Source organism: Arachis ipaensis, chromosome B6, assembly GCF_059453495.1.
Source record: "Arachis ipaensis isolate K30076 ecotype BB chromosome B6, ASM5945349v1, whole genome shotgun sequence".
In the NCBI taxonomy this organism is placed as follows: Eukaryota; Viridiplantae; Streptophyta; class Magnoliopsida; order Fabales; family Fabaceae; genus Arachis; species Arachis ipaensis.
Window position 1 is genome coordinate 10882047 of NC_142441.1, and position 21440 is coordinate 10903486.

At 38.4% G+C, this 21440-nt stretch overlaps 3 protein-coding genes and 1 pseudogene across 3 annotated transcripts; 3 read left to right on the forward strand and 1 right to left on the reverse strand.

The window, feature by feature from the left end:
- Positions 1 to 10056: 10056 nt before the first annotated feature.
- Positions 10057 to 11412, forward strand: LOC107646034 (short-chain dehydrogenase reductase 3b). The gene is made up of 2 exons (XM_016350219.3): positions 10057 to 10362; positions 10441 to 11412. The coding sequence occupies exons 1-2, from the start codon at positions 10349 to 10351 to the stop codon at positions 11234 to 11236; spliced, it is 810 nt and encodes a 269-aa protein (XP_016205705.2). The 5' UTR covers positions 10057 to 10348; the 3' UTR covers positions 11237 to 11412.
- A 1622-nt stretch (positions 11413 to 13034) lies between these two features.
- On the forward strand, positions 13035 to 14803 carry LOC148554605 (uncharacterized). Its single transcript, XM_088490400.1, has 5 exons — positions 13035 to 13054; positions 13264 to 13732; positions 13781 to 13929; positions 14182 to 14449; positions 14504 to 14803. The coding sequence occupies exons 1-5, from the start codon at positions 13035 to 13037 to the stop codon at positions 14801 to 14803; spliced, it is 1206 nt and encodes a 401-aa protein (XP_088346526.1).
- A 30-nt stretch (positions 14804 to 14833) lies between these two features.
- Positions 14834 to 15523, forward strand: LOC148554606 (uncharacterized). The gene has a single exon (XM_088490401.1). It carries the CDS (start codon positions 14834 to 14836, stop codon positions 15521 to 15523), a length of 690 nt encoding a protein of 229 aa, XP_088346527.1.
- Positions 15524 to 15863: 340 nt separating this feature from the next.
- LOC148554607 (uncharacterized) lies at positions 15864 to 16759 on the reverse strand (annotated as a pseudogene).
- Positions 16760 to 21440: the final 4681 nt, after the last annotated feature.

The window sequence follows — 21440 nt, forward strand, 5'->3', positions numbered from 1 at the left end:
AGAGAATCCCCGTCTATATAGGCAATTATTATAAATTGTAAAAAAGGATACTTGTCGGCGGAAGTGTTGAGCATTTTTGATGTCGTCTAGCAAGATCTCTGTTTGGAGATACTGTATGTATGGGGATCTCCAATCTGCTTCCTGTTGGACGATAAGCAAGGAGTCGCAATATACCTTAAGTTCGGTGATGTTTAGGTCGGCAGCGAGTCTAAGGCCGGAAATTAGTGCTTCATACTCACTTTGATTGTTGTTTGCTTTAAATGAGATGTTAAGGGAGTGTTCGATGACGTTGTCGTGGCCATCGTCAAGTATGATACCTGCGCCACATCCCTGTGGGTTGGAGGACCCGTTGACGTATAAAGACCATTCGATGTAGTCTTCAGTTGTACTCGGTACTGAGAATTCGGCAATAAAGTCGGCCAAAAACTGGGATTTGATGGATGCTCGGCCTTCGTACTTGATATTAAATTCGGATAGCTCCACCGACCATTTTACTAGTCGTCCAGCCAGCTCAGGTTTCTGCAGGACTTGCCGCAAAGGTTTATCTGTTCGAACATGGATTTCATGGCTCTGAAAGTATGGTCGGAGTCTCCTGGCTGAGAAGACAAGGGCGAGGGCCAGTTTCTCAATGCTCGAGTATCGAAGCTCGACATTCTGTAAGGTTTTGCTGGTGAAATAGATCGGGAATTGTTTCTTTTCTCTTTCTGCGACAAGGGCGGAGCTTATAGCCCAGTTAGTAACAGATAAATATAAGAATAATGGCTCCCCTTGTAGGGGGTTTGTAAAATTGGTGGTTTTGAAAGAGTTTCTTTGATAGTTGTAAATGCTTGTTCGCATTCATTAGTCCATTGGAAAGCTTTTTTGTTTTTTAAAGTCTGGAAAAAACATGAGGATTTAGAAGCTAGGCAAGGTATGAATCTAGAAAGTGCAGCAAGTCTCCCTGTTAACCGTTGGACTTCCTTGATGGTGTGTGGACTTGTCATGTCTAAAATAGCTCGGCATTTTTCTGGATTTGCCTCAATACCTCGGCTAGTGAGCATGAAGCCGAGGAATTTACCACTTTGAACACCAAATGCACACTTTTCGGGATTTAACCGCATGTTGTATTTTCTTAGCTGTCCGAAGATTTCTGTGAGGTCATCAAGGTGATTTTCGCCGATCTTTGTCTTGGCGACCATATCGTCGACGTAGACCTCAATTTTTCTGCCGATTTGTTTGGCGAAGATTTTGTCCATTAGACGTTGATATGTCGCACCTGCATTCTTAAAGCCAAATGGCATGACCTTATAACAATAGTTTCCATATTCAATAATAAAGGCTGTCTTATTTTGATCGGATGGATGCATTTGGATCTGGTTATAGCCAGAATATGCATCCATAAAGCTGAGTTTTTCAAAACCAGAGGCATTATCAACTAAACAATCAATAGAGGGCAAAAGGTAGGAGTCTTTGGGGCATGCTTTGTTGAGATCAGTGAAATCAACACACATGCGCCATTTACCGTTATATTTTTTAACCATGACGACGTTCGCCAGCCATGTTGTGAATCTGAGTTCTCGGATGAAGCCCGCGTTGATGAGCTTCTTGGTTTCTTCTAGGGAAGCCTGTTTTTGGTCGTGGCCGAGATTCCTCTTTTTCTGTGCGATAGGTCGGACAGATGGATCTAACGCTAACTTGTGTGATATGATGGATGGATTGATGCCTGGCATATCAGCTGGGGTCCAAGCAAACAGGTCGGCATTTTGCAGTAAGAATGCTCGGAATGATGATTTTTCTTCTGAGGATAATGTTGAGCCGACGTATGTGAATTTGTCTGTGTTTTCTGTGAAATAGATTTTATCTAGGTCTTCTGTTGGGGTTGGCCTTTCTAGTGTTCCCGCTCTGGGATCAAGGTCGGCCAGCATGTGTTGGTCGTTCATGTTATCGATATTGTGAACCTGGGCTTTTGTGTTACGGTTAGGTCTTTTGAGACTATTGTTGTAGCACTCCCTGGCTTCTCGGGTATCACTGTGAATGGTTGCAATTGTGTTGTCCTGCAAAGGGAACTTAACACAAAGATGAATTGTAGATACTATAGCGCTGAACCTATTTAAGAAAGGTCGGCCAAGTATTAAATTATAGGGACTGAAGCAATCAACAACTAAGTATTGAATGTCTGAAGTTTTTGACGATGGAAACTTACCAAGTGTGGTTTGTAACCACACAGAGCCCATAACCGGGACTCGCTCACCTGAGAATCCTACCAAGTCACCAGTGGAAGGTTGGATGACGTTATTGCTCAGTTTCATTTTCTGGAATGTTGAGTAAAAAAGAACGTCAGCGCTGCTGCCTGGGTCGAGCAACACCTTTTTAACTAGGAGATCTCCGAGCTATAGGGAGATTACGATGGAATCATCCAGATTTGCTACACTGTTGTCATGATCGGCTGTCTGGAATGTTATCTGTGGAGATCGCGGCAGCGGCTGCTGTTGAATTTGATCGGCGTTGATGGAAAGTATAGCTCGGTAAGATCTCTTTCTTGCCGAGCTTGTGGCTCATCCACCTACAAAACCTCCGGAAATACAGTTAATTGTACGTGTTGGTAGTTCGGGATGGCTATTGTTCGGTCGGTCTCTATCTCGGCCATGTTATGTAACCGAGCTTTGGTCTCCTGAAGGAGGTGCTCGCCGCTGCATGTGGCCGCTGATGTATTTGTCTAGGTGACCCTGCCGAGCTAGTCGCTCCAGTAGGTCTTTGGTGATGACGCAGTCGTCGGTATTATATTCGTGCTTCTGGTGGAAGGAGCAGTATTTTGATCGGTCGGTGCCTTTTGAATCTGGGTAACTGCCAGCTTTTCTTGGTGGCTTGATTAATTTCGAATTCAAGATCTCCTTGATGATATCATCGCGCTTGGTGTTGAATTTGGTGTAGGTCTCATATCGTGGAATTGGTTTGAAATTCTTCTTGCTATCCCGTGTTTTGTCGTCGTCTCTATAGTGAGGCTTTTCTATTTTTCGAGCTTGTCGGAGTTCTTCGATGTCGATCTATCCTTTAGCTTTTTCACGGAACTTGGCCATAGTTTTTGGTTTGGCCACAGCAATAGTTTCCTGGAATTTTCCTGGTCGTAATCCGCTTTTTATGGCGTGTAGTTCCACCTCGGGGTGGAGGTCGGGTATACTTATGGCTATCTTTGTGAAGCGCATCATGTAGTCCTTGAGGCTTTCGTGCTGGCCTTGCTTGACTGTGTTCAGGTAATCGGAGTCATGTAGGTAGATGGCTGATCCAGCGAAGTGCTCCTCAGAGGGCTTTGATATGTCTCGAAATCAAGAAATAGAACCTGCAGGCAAAGAGCAAAACCAATCAAGTGCAGGACCGTCTAAGTAAAATGGAAAACAACGACATAAAACTTTATCAAATGCATCGTTTACTATCATTATGGAGGTGAATTTCTTGATGTATTTCTTCGGATCACCTAACCCATCATAGGGAGTTAGGGTGGTCGGCAGAGTAAACCTTCGGGGTAGCACGAAGTTCATCACCTCCACCGTGAATGGTCCAGGGGAGCTTTCCTGGTCGTCATTCTCTATGTCTTTCTGAGCTTCCTCATTATGTTCGGGTTGCTCCTCTTCCTGTCGAGCAGTGTCTGAGACATGTGTTGGCTCTGACTGCTGCTCGGCTTCTTCTGTCCGTTCTTGTCGGTCATTGTTGTTTTCGGTTCGAGTGTTATTCAAGTTGGCAATTTGATTTTTCATTCTTTAGTTCTCCTCGGCCACGGCTTGCCGCAACTCAGTCACCATCCGGAGTAATTCAGATGGTGTGGGTGGAGGTTGTTCAGCTATGACTTCAAACGGGAACCTCGAGGCCGATGATATATGGAGAGGTTTATATTTTCGGCCCCACGGTGGGCGCCAATTGTTCTTGTATGGATACCTGGAGGGAGAGCTCAGCCTCTAGGAATCGATGCCGAGTTGTTATCTTCGGTGCCGACCTTTGAGCTTTGTGGTAATCCGAGCTTTACTCCAAGAGGATGTCCAATCGCGTAGAGCTTTGAGCAAGAAACAGGGGGAGTGTACCTGCAAAGGCACTCCGAAACTTAAGTCAGTATTGAGAATTCAATGTGTCTTTAGGATAAGAGGTCATACCTTTTGTAGGCGAAGATGTATTAGTCCGTTATGATTCTGCTTTATTGTATGTATTAAAGAGCAATAATAACGTAAAATGTTAGGTTGGACGTTTCATTTTTATAAATCAGCCCGTTAGGCTGGGTTGTACCGGAAGTGGCCGATTAATGATGTTGAATGCCGATTAATGACTGCAATGCCGAACCTATAACGCCAATTTTCTGGGTAATAATGTGAATAATGCCGAGTTATAAATGATAAAGCCGATTTATGATATTGGATTTGTAATGGCCGGACCAGGACTTATTCTTGTGTACTCTTATGTATTCTTATACACTCTAGAGACAATGATGATAGTTGTTATTATGTGTTGTAAAACTTAAGAATTTGAGTTAACCATTTTTTTATATTTTGAAGTGAAATTCACCGGGAATTAGACGAACTCTATAAAAATTATAGCGTTCGCTGGAGGTGTGGCAAATTTGTTCTAAATTTAAAAAAAAAATTATATTTAAAAAATCAAAGTTAAAAAATAAAATTTTTAAAAATAATTATTTTTTTATTTTATTTTAAAAAAAATCCTCGGAACAATGGTAAGGAGCGGGACTAACACTTTGGATGGAAGATGGAAAATGAGAGGAAAGAAAATAGAAGGAAAGAAAATGAAAGGAAAAGTTGATTTTTTTTTATGTTGTTTGGTTGAAGAGAAAATAAATGAAAAGAAAATAAGAGGAAGTTTTTCTTGTGTTTGAAGAAAAGTAAGAAGAGAGAAAATTATTAGTATGTGAAATTACATTAATACCATTCTTTATATTATATATAAATTATAATATACCAATGTATTTAAATTATTTTTCTAATAAAAAACAATTATCCAAATTATATTTCTGAATTTTAACGTGTTATCTTTATCAACAATAATATTTTTTTAAATTTATTTTTTTGAATTTATTCTTTTCTATTATCTTTTAATGTCATAAATAAAAATATATATTATTCTTTTTAAAAAGCGATAGTCACAAAATGGAGAGAAGACGTGAGATAGATTTTCAGATTTGGAAGAAAGCAAAATGAAAAATTTTTAATTCTCTGTTTACTAAGAGCAAATACGTAATTGTGTCTTTATTTGTTTTTTTTATCCGTTTTCATGTCATAGGAGAAGAGAAAATATTATGCTATAAGACACTCCACTCTATTCCTTTTCTCTTCATTTTCTTTGATGATCCAAATGAAGAAAAACTTAATTTCTCACCCAATTTCTTTTCCTATATTTTCTTTTCCCCCATATTATCTTGATGCAAAGGGAGTGTAAGTGTTTACTCTAAACAATAGATAAAAAGTCACTTTTTGATGGGACCAAACCGTTCTTGGACAAAAATAGGTCTTAATGTATGACTAACCAATTTGGCAAGTGAAGATGAAGTTGATCCAAGTTATACGCGAGTTGTAGGGGTCAATATTGGCAACGAAATTCAAAATGGAAACAGAGGAGGAGGCAGAACTTTCGGGCCTTGGAGATTGGCGTCAGCCTCTACCAGTCTAGTCTTGAGTCTTTTATTTCCATAGTTAGGCTTTTGTCTTGTCGCCTTCTTTAATAAGCTCCAATAATAGACATTACAGTCCCAATTTAATTACTATCTTTTCTCAATCCCAACCTTTAAACTCCAAATCATCAATCTACAATATAGCCACCCTAAAAGATAAACACCTTTCGGCTACTCCACGAGGAAACAAGATTCCAATCAACTTTGTCACTAGTGATTATATTACTGATTAAATTCAACTTTGTAAAGGGTGTATAATGCTTACTTAACCAAGAACAACCTCAGTTTCTTCAAAGACCAGTGTCTCACTATCACTTTACGCATATAATAACGTATACTTTAAAGAATTTTACTTTAATTGATTTCTCTCTGTTTCTATTATATGTAACCTAGTTAGCTAGGATAAATTAATCGTTCGGACAGTTAGATTCAGGATAAATATATGAAATAATAAAAAATTAGCCACTAATACTAGTTTTTAGATTGTAACATATAAAAATTTTTCATTATGTTCTGCGTGTAGCTTATACGACTTGTAAGACTTGACCCTTCAACTGCACAATAAAAGTATTATCAAGGCCATGTGATCCGAAACAGGGTGTAATGAATTTTATATATGGTATTACCTAGTTGGAAACGTTGAGTTCACACAAATAATTAATTCACAATCAAATTTGCCAAGTTCATGTTTGATGATCAAGGTACCTTATTATTATTAGAGGAGAAATGCATTCTGCCGACCATGAACAGTAATGAAAGAGTAATCACGATTAATACTTCTAATAGCGTTAAGGACTAAGGAGGATATTACACAATTTAAGGATAGCAAGCTATTTTTATTCTAAGTTAGCCATCAAGAAGCAACTCATCAGAAGACAAAGATTATTAAGCATAACGCCTAACATTCATGGTCTCCCACGGTACCACACTACTACCATGCAGTTTAATTTTGTACGCCGTAACTAACAAATAACTTCATTAATTATTATATCATCTAGGTCCATTTTATCATTTTAACTAGTCAAATAAGGAAAAGTATATGGAACCAAAAGGTGATCAGCCAAAAAGTAAACAAAACCGTTTAATTAGAATTACTTTTTGAATAATATGTTTGAAAACTGCTCCTAGGATCACGGAGCACAAACCAAAACCCAATTTTTTATGGAGCCCAAACACATTTTAGCTGGTTTTTGGCTGATATGCTTTTGGTTCCCTAGTTATTCTCGTCAAATAAATATTGAATGTAGTTGTGTGGATGAAGTAAGATTCGAGTGCAAAATCAACCGTATTCAATACACTCTCGTATATACACGTAATACGTTGAAAAATATATATATATATGTTGTGAAAGAGGTGTGTTTTCGAACTCATGCCAATTTTTTCCTGAAAATATAAACTCGGTGTGTATGTAGGGGTGGCAACACTATTCGAATCCGCGAGTACTCATCCCACCCCTACTCGTTCGGGGCGGGTAATTACTCGCCCCAAATCGGAGCGGATTTTGATGGAGCGGATTTAGGTTAGATTTGCCTCTACCCATCCCAGTATATATATATATATATTTTAATATATAATATATGTAATATATATAAAATAATTAATAAAATAATTAATAATATTATATCATATTTAAATTTTTACTTTAATTTATATATTATGTATATAAATGATGGTTATATCATTTTTAAAATTTAATTTTATTTGTTAGATTTAATAATTATAAGGACGGGTAAGGGCGGGGCGGGTATCTGTAGGGGCGGGTTAGGAGATGCTTAGTGGTGGAGATTTTCAAAGGAGGACTGTCCCTTATGGAAGAAAGTAATTTGCTCGTGTAATCACATAAATCCGTCTGAGATGCTTAGTGTCCAGTGTGTGCCTACGAGAGGGGGTCCATGGAAGAATATTTGCCGTTTACAAATTTCGGAGCCACAGGTGAGGGAGAAGATGATCAGCGGCTTATCTATGGAGCTGGGAAATGGTAGAACAATCTGGTTCTGAGAGGATAGATGGTTACCTAGTGGAGCGTTGAAGGATGAGTTTCTAAGATTGTCGGTTTCAAACTTTAATGGATCTGTTATAGGGGATTGTGGGTTTTGGGATGTGATAGAGTGGGTTTGGACTTTTCAATGGAGAAGAGAGTTATTCTAATGGGAGTTGGAGCTTGTAAACCAACTTCATGAGAGGTTATGGTCAGTGAGGCCTATACAGGAGAGAGAGGATAGTGTGCTGTGAAAGGTTGATAGGTCAGGTATTTTTTCGACTAACTCTTTTGTGCAGGCGTTGCAAGCGGAAACTCTTCCAGGGGAAATCCAGAGCTATAGCTTCACTAGCACTATTTGGAGAGGGTTCGTCCCACCAAGGATTGAGTTATTTACTTGGTTTGTGTTGGTTGGCAAGGCGACGACTAAGGACTGCCTGTGTAGATTAGGGGGTCCTTGACCGGAATAATGATATGTGTGTTTTATGTTACAAGTCTGTAGAGTCTGCATTTCATTTATTTCTTGGTTGTGAGTTCTCTTGACAAGTGTGGTGTGTTTGACTATTTGCTCTTGGGAGGGTTTGGACAGTGCCAGATTCTCTAAAGCAACACTTTGAAAACTGGACAAACGCTTCAAGGAGAAAGATGGACCGAAAGCGGTGGTTTGTTGGGTTCTTTGCAGTTATTTAGGCAATTTGGCAAGAAAGAAATGCCTGAATCTCAAGGATCAGGCATTAGTGGTGGACATTATAAGCAGGTCTTTTAGCTTTTCTGATGAATGAATTGGGGATGCATCTTGTAGTTGTTGATGACAATGTCGAAGATGACTCGGGGTCACTAGGTTCTTTGAGGTCTTTGACGTGTTGTGTATCTAGTTTATTTATTTTCCAATGTTCCACCTGGCGGTGTTGAGCTCTATGTACTTCAAAAAAAAACTACCTACAGGTAGGAGGGGGACGGATTCGATGCGAATTTTTGTAGGGCGGGGTGGGATCGGGTAGAGTAAAAATTTGCTCCTACCCACCCCGTTACCACCTCTACGTGTATGTTATTAGAATATAAAAAAATAATTTTAATTAGAAAAATTATAGATAACCAACAATATTTTTGAACAATAATGCGTGAATAATATGAATTAATAAGATTAAAAGAGTAAATTAATCTTAAATTTTATTAGTAATATTACATTAAAATATAATATATTTTTATTTGATTGATAGTTGTTTATGTTATTTAAAATGGTCATTTATTATCTATCACTCTCTCTTAAGTATGTTTGTGTAATGTTAAAAGATTTGATGGGTTTGTTTTTAGAATAAATTTATTATTTTTATTGGTTAGACAAGTTGGATAGACTCGACCAGTAAATGGAGAATTATTATTACTAGTAGGTTCGAGTGGAGAAATTTTAAATTTTCAAATAAAATATAGAGTTTTAGAAAAATTTTATAACTGAATAAGATTAGGATAAAATTTAAATCCTATTTATCGCAACCTTAGTTTTTCGTGTTATATTCTTAAAAAACTTAAACGTACCTAAATCTTACTAAAATTATTTTAGAGTTTAGGATTGGAAGTGAGTTGAATCGAGTTAGATTAAATTTAAATTTGACTCATGAAAATTAAGTTCAGTTTACAGCTCAAATTTTTAATAATTGAGCCTATTTTTTAAATTCAAGTCCGACTCATCAAAAGCTTACGAGTTGACTCGAACTCATAAATTAACTCAAATAACATAACATAATCTATAATTCAAATTATAACTTAGATATATTTAAAAATATCAATTTTATATATTGACTATCTATCAATTATAAATTTTTTATTTATATCTTACATCAAAATTATATATAAAAAATTACTATAAAATATATATATATATATATAAACCAGTTCACGAGCTAATGAGCATACCTTGTTTAAACTTAAACTCAACTAATTTAATTTATGAACTTAATTTCAGGTTCAAGTTCGACTCACTAACTCACAAGTTTAGCTTATCGAACTATTAACGAGTCGAACTCGAATTGACTCATGAGCTGACTTGACTCACTTCCAGCCTTAAATAAAATTGATATAATTTTTTTTTAAAATATTATTTGTACTATTTTTGACACAGACTTTTTTATATATTTTATTGTATAATTTTTTAAATTTTCTCTCATCACTTCATATAATTTTATTTCGGTAATGTTAGGAAAACAAAAAAAACAGTTAAAACTTGTCTTATTTAACATTCATTAATTATTGCAATCATTAATGAATACTAAATAAGATAAGTTATGATTGTGTTTAGCTGATTTTCTTATTTAACATTCATTAATAATTGCGATAATTAATGAATGTTTAATAAGACAAGTTCTAACCGTTCTTTTATCTCCCTAACATTAACCCTTACGTTTAATATTAAAAGTACAAAAAGTGTAAAAAGAGATGCATACAAAATATTAATAGTACAATATTGATATTGATTACTAAGATTAAAACAAATTGCTGTACTTAATGATGATTCTAAATGAACAATGGAGCACATAGGAGTAGCGGGGCATCATTTTTCTAGAGCTTTGCGCTCTTCTATTCTTATAAATAAAGGCTACGTAGCATTAGAGACCCTAATAAAAAACATAAAAAAGATATTTAACATATATCACAGGAGCTAATAGCTTTGTTTCCAGGTTTTGGGAAACGAAAAGCTCTTCCATCAAACCAGGAAACTCACAGTCCAAATGCAGAAGCAAAGGTAATTAATAATAACCCCCCCAAATCTTTCTTAGTTCTGTTCTATCTCTGTTTCGTTGACTTTTTGACCTTGCAATAGGTTGGAGGGTAAGGTGGCTCTAATCACCGGAGCAGCCAGTGGAATCGGAGAAGAAACGGTGAGACTCTTCGCCGAAAACGGAGCCTATGTCGTCGCCGCCGATGTTCAAGACGATCTCGGTCATCAAGTCATAGCTTCAATAGGCTCAGATAGAATCACCTACCGTCACTGTGACGTCAGAGACGAGAATCAGGTTGAAGAGACCGTCAATTTCACGTTGGAAAAGCACGGCCGCATCGATATCCTCTTCAGCAACGCCGGCATACTTGGGTCCCTTTCCGGTATCCTCGACCTTGATCTCAAAGATTTCGATAACACCATTGCCATCAACGTTCGCGGAGTGGCGGCAACGATAAAGCACGCGGCACGCGCCATGGTTGCTAAGAAAACCCGCGGCTCCATCATATGCACGACGAGCGTGGCGGCCACGTTGGGCGGAACGGGTCCTCACAACTACACGACGTCGAAGCACGCGCTCTTGGGGCTGGTGAGATCGACGTGCAGTGAACTTGGCGGTTATGGAATCAGAGTTAATAGTGTTTCGCCTTACGGAGTTGCAACGCCACTTTCATGTAAGCCGTTTAATCTTGGTCCTGATGAGGTAGAAGCTTCTACTTCGGAATATGCGAATCTGAAAGGGGTGGTGTTGAAGGCTCGGCATATTGCGGAGGCGGCGTTGTACCTTGCTTCAGATGAATCTGGTTACGTGAGTGGGCATAACTTGGTGGTTGACGGTGGTTTCACGGTGGTTAATGGCAGCTTCTCTGCAAGTTATAATTTGTTCACGAATAGTTAGTTGTAGCTTCACGGTGGTTAACGGTGGCATGTGTTTAAGCTTTCTTGTTCGCTGTATCTTTCCATCTGCAAATCTCTCTCTCTCTCTTTGTCTCCTCCTCTTTCTTATAAATTCACGTATCTTCATATATGCTTCAGGTAATGATTTTCATATCATAGGTATTACTATTACTATTATTGTTGTAGTTAATTTTCTTTTAAGAAATGAGTTGGAATAGATGAAGTTTTTGAAATAATTAATATATAAATGATAAGAATTTGATTAGGAATGAGCTAATTATTTATCAATATAAATCAATGTGGTTTTTTTTTTTAATATTTGTTTTTAATATTGCATTAACATTAAAATGAAGATTTAAAATTATATATTAAAGATATATTTAAAATCCTACTAAAAAGAACATCTAAAAATGAATTAGAATATTCAAAATTAGTAACAACGTTAGAGTTATACTGGACAAATCAATAATAATAATAATAATAACAACAATACAAAAAATGGTAGGAAATTAATTTTTTTATACCTAGATCAACTTTTTTTTTTCTCTTAAAATAATTTTTTTTCTACCCACCTTTTAGTGTAATGTAAATGTACTTTAGCTTAACATATCTTAGCTTTATTATCATTTTATTGACAGGACAATATAACAAGATGAAATATTTTTTTATTTTTTTGTATATATATCTTTTGTATATTCTTTTATAATGTGAAAGATAATTTTTATTTTTTATTAATCATTTTTCAATATAAAAAATAAAATATATAAAAAATATATACAGAAAAATAATATATCATATAATGAACTAATGATATTACTCATGTAATAATGCTTACTATTAATATATTTGTAATTGTATGAATTTTTTTTATTATATTGTATTATTAAGTGTGAAATCTTTTATGATAAACTAAGTTATGTGTTAAACACTGCTATAGCCATTTACAAAATGTCACTAATATTTTGTATTTTAACAATTAAAATAATATTTTTTATTATAAAATGTCAATAATATTTTGTTCTTTCATAAATAAATTTTTTTTATTATAGAACATATGTTACTATCACAATCATATAAAATATTAAAATAATAAAATATTTTTATATTTCACATTAAAATTATTCATATATAAAAATTATAGCCTAATTGTATTATTCCATTTCAAAAATGTCATAAAAAATATACATAGTAATATTGAAAACTAATCATATAATATATCTGGTATAGCCCCAAGAAAGGGTAAAAAACCCAAATGCGCCAAGGGGAGACCATTTTTACCCAAATCCGCCAAATAAAAATCTGAGACATCAATCCACCAAAATACACTTTTATATAATTCGAATCAAGAAAATTCGAATTAGAATCACACATAATTCGAATTGATACACTTCGAATTACTCCCAAGCACTATTCGAACGTAGTTCGAATCAACTAGCATCGAATTATGCATGCATGGTTCGAATTATATTAATTCGAATTACTTAGATCACGTGGCTTAAGGGAGTTCGAATCGAATTGATTCGAATTACTCTCATTTGGTAATTCAAAGTAATTCGAATTGAGTTAATTCGAATTACGTATATATAGTGCGAATTGACTTGATTCGAATTACTGTGAGGCATAGCTCTATATATGTGAGGTGTACGTGAGTTGCTCTCAATAGAGGGGTCAGATAGCTGGTGAGGATAGTTTTCTAGTGTTGGTTCACCACAGAAGATCGATTAAGAGAAAAACTCGATCCGGTGTGAAGTTCACCGATAAGGATCCTCTCTGTATTATCGCGAGGCCTACGACGAGCTATGATAACCTTGTTAGCTCTGTATTGCTGAAACTTGGTCTGGATGGTGTGAAAAGGGTTAAGAAGTTTTTCTATTGCATTCCAACTACCGTGCTCCAAGATACCGTGAAGTATGACTGTTTCACGATCGGGAGTGATGAGGACTTGCAGGTCATGTTTCATTGTCGCCGGCAGTTTTCGGAGGTGAGGACACCAGAGCTGTTGGCAAAGTTGGTTGATGTGGTTTCCAGTTCGGAGGTTCGAACCGGAATACGCGCTGTAGCCACGGTTGCCGGTTCTAGCTCGAGACCTGCCGTTGCTTCTTCCTCCGTCCCTGTGTACGAGCCACCGCTCCAGCCTGTTGCCTTCCCTTCGTTCGCTGTTGATCTCAGCGGTAATGTCGGCGACGAGGTTGGTACAGGGGAACATCTTCCGACCTCAGTACATTGTGCTACACCAGCTGGTGTTGGAGACGGATTGTTTGATAATCCAGAGGTCCATGATGTTGAGCCGGATCTGATTGTCGATGACAGCGGCGATGATCTCGGAGCGAGTGACCCGAGAGGGGCTGCAGGTGGATCTAGTTCTGGGACACAACAGTACCCACCCCATTTTTCATCATTGGACCTAGATGCCATGAGGCAGGACGGGCTTCCTGGGCAGGCTGCTGGATTTGGCGCTAGAGATGTGGACGGGTCTGCTGGTATGACAGAGTTCCAGGTTGGTCAGCAGTTTCAGGATAAAGATGAGGCCCTGTTGAGTGTGAAGACTTACAACATCCGCCGAGGGGTACAGTATAAGGTAGTTGAGTCTGACTATCGCCGGTATGTGGGAAAGTGTTCTGAGTTTGGGAATGGGTGCACATGGTTGATTCGGTTGAGTCTCCGACAGCGCAAGGGCATCTGGGAAGTGAAACGGTACAACGGACTGCATACGTGTCTCGCCACCTCTATCTCCAGCGACCATAGGAGTTTGGATTATCATGTGATAGCGACATTCATTATGCCAATGGTGAGGGCTGATGCATCCGTCAACATCAAGGTGCTCCTAAATGCCACCGCCGCACACTTTGGATTCAGGCCAACGTACAGGAGGGTCTGGATGGCGAAGCAGAAGGCTGTTGCCGTCATCTATGGTGACTGGGATGAGTCATACAACGAGCTCCCTAGGTGGGTGTTAGGAGTCCAGTTGACCATGCCTGGTTCAGTAGCAGTCCTTCGGACATGCCCTGTTCGAGTTGGGGGCCAGTTGGACGAGTCTCAGGCTTATTTTCATAGGCTGTTCTGGACGTTCCCACCTTGTATCGAGGCATTCTGTCATTGCAAGCCGTTGGTGAGTATTGACGGCACCGATCTATATGGTAAGTATAGGGGAACATTGTTTGTCGCAATTGCACAGGACGGGAACTCCAACATACTCCCTGTGGCATTTGCACTAGTTGAGGGTGAGAATACTGATTTGTAGTCCTTCTTTCTCTCTCACCTCCGTCAGCACGTGACACCGCAGCCAGGTCTGCTAGTTATTTCGGACAGGCATAACGGCATCAAGGCCGCGCTTGAGGCTCCTGATGGGGGATGGCTACCTCCGGCTGCATACCGAGCATTTTGCATTCGACACGTAGCAGCCAATTTTGCCCTCACCTTCAAGGGCAAGGATGCTCGGAGGCTTCTTGTGAATGCCGCATATGCAAAGACCGAAGTGGAGTTCGATTACTGGTTTGACATTCTGCGCTCTGAGAATCCGGCGATGTGTGACTGGGCGAACAGGATTGAGTATTCGTTGTGGACATAGTATTGTGATGAGAGGCGCAGATTCGGACACATGACGACCAATATCTCTAAGTGTGTGAACTTAATCCTTAAGGGTGTTAGGAACCTCCCTGTGTGCTCGTTGGTGAAGGCCACATACAGCAGGTTGGCTGAACTATTTGTCCGCAAGGGGAAGGAGGCACAGGCACAGCTGGGTACCGAACAACAATTCAGTCAATACTTGGTAAAGTGTATCGAGGCCAATCTGAAGACGGCTAGGTACTTCACGGTGACTGTATATGACAGGGATAACTCGGAGTACACGGTGGCAGAGACGACTCCGACTGGTTCGTTCTCACTGGGAAGCTACAGGGTCTCACTGGGTTCTCAGACATGTGATTGTGGGTACTTCCAGGAACTTCATTTTCCATGTCCGCACGCATTGGCATGCTGTGCCTACTCACGTGTTACTTGGCAGCCATACGTCCTCCCGGTGTATCGACTTAGTTCGGTTTTCAGTGTATATCAGATGGGATTCACTCCTCCCATCCCGGAGGGTTTCTGGCCACCTTATGACGGCCCGATCGTTATACCGGACCCGAATATGAGGCGTGCAAGGGAGGGTCGTCCGAGGTCCACTCGGATACGGACCAATATGGATGAGGCAGATCCGAACCGGCCCAAGAGATGTGGCCTCTGTAGGCAACCCGGACACACTCGCCGAAGTTGTCCACAGGCTGGAGGACCCAGTCATCCAGTGTGATATTTACAGTTATGTCTGGATTTGTGTTCTACTTTGTATTACTTTGATCATCTGTACTTTTTTTCTAGAAAAAGATGTACTTGGTTTCCTAACTAGTAAGTTTTCAGTGTTGAAAAATCCGTCTCGTAGAAGACATGTATGTTAGACGTGTTTTGCTATTATGGAAATAAAATACATAAGGAAAATACACATGTTCTCACCGTGACTAATACACAATAATGCAATGTTAAACAAACTTTTGCATGATCTGATGGACAAACAAAATAAAATACAACAACGATAACAAAACGATATAACATACAACAAAGATCAGGAAATAACATATACAACGATACACAAATCATCTAAAGAGGTGCGACCCCGTGCCACAACGGCGTGGAACTCGTGCCTTATGACCTCTACGGATAAGGGGCTCTTCGTCCTCGATCTCGTCCTCCTCGTCCTCCGGGGGTGGCTGGGCAGGCCCCATAGGCTGGACATGTATGGGCCTGGACGAGGATGGTCCGACGACTGAATGTGACGCACCAGTGCGTGCGGATGCTAGGGTCCCACCCAAGGCGAAAGGCTGAACAGGGTCCATGGAGGGAGGCTTATTCAGATCGACATCTAACGCTGTCTGTGTCCCCGATGTCTGTCCCCGTCGACGGGCAGCGTCATCCTCCTGCATGATGGTGGTGATCTCATCTAGGAAATGTGATACACCAAAATCCGCGTCAATCCCATCACCGGCAAGAAACTCTGAAAACATGGATCCCGGAATGACCCATGGGGTAGTCTCCTGACCAGCCTGGTCATCAGCTGGAACACCAACGAAGTAATCTCCGAGAGGCCCCTCTCCAAGCCCGGTGTCAGCATGGCTCGATGGATGTCCCACATCGGACCCATGCCACTCTCCACCAAGTCCGCCATGAGCGGGCCTAACACCCCCCACTGCAGCCCCTACTCCAACGGCATGATCAACACGATCAGGCATATCCTGCCTAGAACCAGCCCCCTCCGCCTGCCTCCACGCCCTCGTCGTCGACCACCGCCCCTCCCGGCCTCATCACCCTCCTCCATAGCCTGATCCAGTCATCTCCACTCACGCTGGCTACGACGTGTCCCGACTCGAGCTCTCCTCTCAACCCGACGCCTGTCAGGAACGCCGTCAACTCGGTCCATATCTGGAACTCGGCCGGCACCCCTCTGCGTCGCCTCAACCAGAATAGGAATACCTCTCGGATCCCCCAGGTACATCTCAGGTGACAAGAACCTCTTCCCATGCTGATGCCACCAGGCCAAGAACTCATGTGAAGGTCCCGGGTCAGCAACAACGTCGAATCGTAACACGTGGTCCGCACGTGTCTCCCAGTGAAGGTGCCAATGCTGTAAATGGGACGGGAACCAACGGTCACCACATCTCCCGTCCTTCGACATCAAGAAGTCGATGTTCAGGGCGGGATGCGGGGGAGGCTGTACGCCGCCGAACTGCGGTAACACTCTATCAACCTGATGCCACTCAACCACCGCAAAATATATCAGGAACGTCACACACCGCCATAACATCGTATGCCGAGGCTCCAAGACCTCCAGATGGACAACCTGGAGGACGTCGGGTGTGCTATAGGGCATCCATATAAACTGAAAAAAGCAAGTCAAACCCATTTGACGAATTCGTTAAACCATATAAACTGAAAGAAGCATTAACTATACATACGAGAATAGCTTACTTACATCCCGAGCCTGTAACAAGTCGATCCTCAGTCGAGCCATCTGCACCCGAGGTCCCTTCTCGCTAATCCCAGGATTGTAACCTGACCACCTGCGTAGGAAATTAAACACGGTACTGCATTAGTGAATAATTCTAAAAGGCATAAAATTGCATGAGTAATTGACAATAAATCAAATAAAGATAAATAGTACAATACGATAGTCGTACCTCGAGGCAAGGGGCCAGCTAAACGCATCATACCCAGCAGGCCTAAAACCAGGAAAACGCCAAAAGATCCAAGACTGAAGTAACTGTAACGGCCCAGCTAACTTCACTACATGTCTGTTGGCCACTCGGCACATGCACCGGTACAACCATGTTAGTGCCGCCGACCCCCAGTTATAGCCACCCATCTCCTCAAGCCTAGCCACAAACGGTAACCATCTGATATGAATACGATTGCCGGACTTGTCGGCAAACAGCTGGGTGCCCAACAACATCATGATATAGGCACGGGCATAGCGCCTGACCGTCTCCTCATTTGCCCCCTCGGGGCACTCTACGAAAGTCTCCTGGAACCAGGTACAGTTCACTGCGAACTTTTGTATTTGGTTCGCGGGAGGTAACACACCAAGCAACTCATGGAACCACTGTCAAGCTGGCCTGCCACCCTTTATGTATACGTGGAAGTCTGTCAGGCAACCGCTGACATAATGTCCGTCCACTGGCAACCCCAACTGGTACGCGACGTCCTGAAGTGTGATGGTGCACTCGCCAAAGGGCATGTGAAACGTGTGCGTCTCCGGACGCCACCGCTCCACGAATGCACTGACGAGGGACTCGTCCAATCGGAACCATCTGTCGTTCAGTCTCGCAAGATGGTATAGTCCTGCCATTTGCAAGTACGGAACGTACCTCTCATCAAGTCGCATCCCCTGCTGCCGCTGCATGCTCGATATGCAACGCCGAGGCTGCGCATTACATGAACCGCATAATTAGAACGACTCACAATACCACTAACGGATAAAATTCACGACGTAACCAAGTAACCAAAAAAAATGCAATTGGAGATATATCAGTCCACAACAAAAATTGCAAACAAAACCCGCAAATATAGACCGCATCTAAATTTCACATGCAAAAGTAAATTCTACTGAACCGCTAGCAAAACCGCAAGCAAAACCGCACACTCAAACCGAATCCAAAATATTAGAAAAGTAAACCACATGCAAATCCACTTAATAAAACTACGGGCAAAACCACTCATTAAACCACTCATTAAACCACGGGAAAATCCACTTACAAAAATCACGGGCAAAACCACTTACATAAACCGCATGCACTACAACTAACCAAAACCACTGACATAAACTCCCAATAAAACCGCATTTAAAACCGCTATCATAAACCACATTAAATACCGATTTACAATACCACTAACATATACAAATATAATAAACCACCATCATAAACCACCAACCTCGTCGTTGATCACCCCGGCTATATGAGCGACTCCATCCAGTCGATACAGCCTTCCCGGATCGTCCCCCATCGCCTAAGTATGCTGCTACAGACTTTTTCGGGCCGGTTTTGGGTCGCTTTCTCTGGAATTTTGTGGGGTATGAGATTGGAAAACTGATTCGAATGAACTAGGTTCGAACTCCTTTTATAGGGCATTCACTTGTAATTCGAATCAATAAGGTTTGAATTACCTATTGTGCCGAAATGTGAGTAATTCGAATCAATACGTTTCGAATTACAACTTGTTGCAATCTGAGAGTAATTCGAATCAATTCGATTCGAACTCCCCTAAGTCACGTGATCTAAGTAATTCGAATTAATATAATTCGAACCATGCATGCATAATTCGATGCTAGTTGATTCGAACTACGTTCGAATAGTGCTTGAAAGTAATTCGAAGTGTATCAATTCGAATTATGTGTAATTCTAATTCGAATTATATAAAAGTGTTCTTTGGTAGATTGATATCTCAGATTTTTATTTGACGGATTTGGGTAAAAATGGTCTCCCCTCGGCGCATTTGGGATTTTTTACCCCCCAAAGAAATCTTCTCCAAATAATTTTTTATGTAAAGTGATGATCTCATACTTCTAATAACTTAATAAAGCTAGAAAATTGTTATATTGTAAGAGTACAAAAGCCCATTGGGAAGTACAAAAGGCCAGGAAGCAGGGGGACAAATCACATATTATCTGTCCATAAGGTACACATCACTTCACATGTACATTATTTATTAGAGTTTATTAAAATCCCAATGTGCCCAATAATGTAATATAACTAATAAATAATACAAACTGTCCAATTATAATTAGCATATGTGTATGTGGCTAGATTTTCTCTTATTAACATTGTTTATATTCATGTTATTCCGAATATGTTTTTCCAGTTAGATTTAGCTTCAAACTTCTAAACCACTTTATGTTAGGACGCTCAAAATAGTGAAAATTGTAAGAGACCTAAAAAAAAGTTTAAATTTATTTTATTTAATATTTATTAATTTTAATAATAAATAATAAATATTAAATAAAATAATTTTTAATAATTTTTAATTAATTTTTTTATTATTAAATATAAGAGTTTTGATTCTAAAAATAAAACCACAAAATACGATATTTAATAGGTTTAGGGTTAGTTTAGATTAATTTTAAAAAAAAGTATTTTTATTCTTTTAAAAAAAATTTTTAACAGACAAAAAATTATTTTATATTTGAATAAATAAAAAAAATAAAATATTAAAAACATTTTTATTTTTTATTTTTATAAAATATTGTTAGTTTTTAAAAAAATTTATTTTTTTCTTTTAATAAAAATAATTTTTTTTAAAAGACGTATCCAAATTCTAAATAAATTTTAAATTGAATAAAATTATTTTATTTTAACAAAAAGAAAGGTACTTTTTTCACTAAAAAAGCTAATCTAAACTAACACTTAGTCAATCAACTCTTGATTAAGTGGGTTAATTTGTTTAAAGTTTTCATTATTTTTTAATTTTTTAAAATCCAATCTAAATATCTCATGTTTTAACTAATAATTTATTAAATGGACAAAAAATTGGCACAAAATTAATATTTTAGCTCAAATTTTTATTTTTAATTAAAAATTGTCTATTCAAAAAATAAAAATAAAAAATAAACAGATCGATTCGCTTAGACAATCAAATTTATCTTATATGAATTAGACTTTTATTTTAAAAAATTCGTATATACTTAATATATAATTCATCCGAACTGTTTAATCCACAAATTTAAACAGACTTAAATGAGATGAGTCAATCAGTTTGCCAACCCTACTTCATGCGAAGGTCACATGCACATGTTGGACATTATACTACACTATTGAAACTAGCTATGGGATGAGATGAGACTTTGTGTATAATTTAATTAATCATTATTTGTCAATTTTTGAACCCCAGAAGCACGTGAATTTTAAATGAAGGGACATATAGCAGCCATAGTTGACCCTAAAGAGTTGATTATTATAAGAAAAAAAAATTCTTAATTTTTTAATTTAAGAACATATAAATTTTTAATTAATTAAAAATATAAAAATATTTTTAATCTTTTAAAATACAAAATATTTAAATTTTTTATTTAAAATATATAAAAATAAATTAATTTTTCAAAAAAATTTAAATGTCTTATATTTTAAAAAATAAAAAATCAAGAACCTATTTATTATTTATTTTTATATATAATAATTTAATGAATTATGCATCCAATAATACATCATTAGCAGAAGAAAAATTGAACATGAACTTAGCACCGAGGAAAAAAAATGCTGTTAGTACTGCAGTTCGTAGTGTAGATTGTAGAATATTAAAGTCAACCAAACGATTAACACATACAGAAAGATCTTTTACATTTTGCGATAAAAGGATGATGAAGACAGTAAAAACGACGTGTGTCTTTTTTTTTCCTCAATAATGCTATTTGTACACTAAAGTCAGCCACTAAAATCAGATACTAATATATTTGTGTATGTATATAATTTAATTTATTTTTAATATATATTTGTATTATAATATGTATTTTATATTGATGACTAATTTTAATAACTAATTTTAATGTACACGTAACATAACTATTTCTTTTAAAAATATGAAAATTGACTTGAAGTTTATCTCCTAATATATCTTTTGTGTAACTGAGTTTTACATAAATTATCTTATTAAATTTCCTGAAAAGGACAATTATATCTAAAAAATGT

Bases quoted from the DNA above. Each gene is read 5' to 3' on its own strand.
- LOC148554605 (XM_088490400.1), top strand. From the start codon at position 13,035: ATGATAACCTTGTTAGCTCT. The intron at 13,733-13,780 runs GTTGGTCAGCAG...TTGAGTGTGAAG, and splicing joins CTGGTATGACAGAGTTCCAG to ACTTACAACATCCGCCGAGG. The intron at 14,450-14,503 runs GTTGAGGGTGAG...CACCTCCGTCAG, and splicing joins TCCCTGTGGCATTTGCACTA to CACGTGACACCGCAGCCAGG.
- LOC148554606 (XM_088490401.1), top strand. From the start codon at position 14,834: ATGACGACCAATATCTCTAAGTGTGTGAACTTAATCCTTAAGGGTGTT.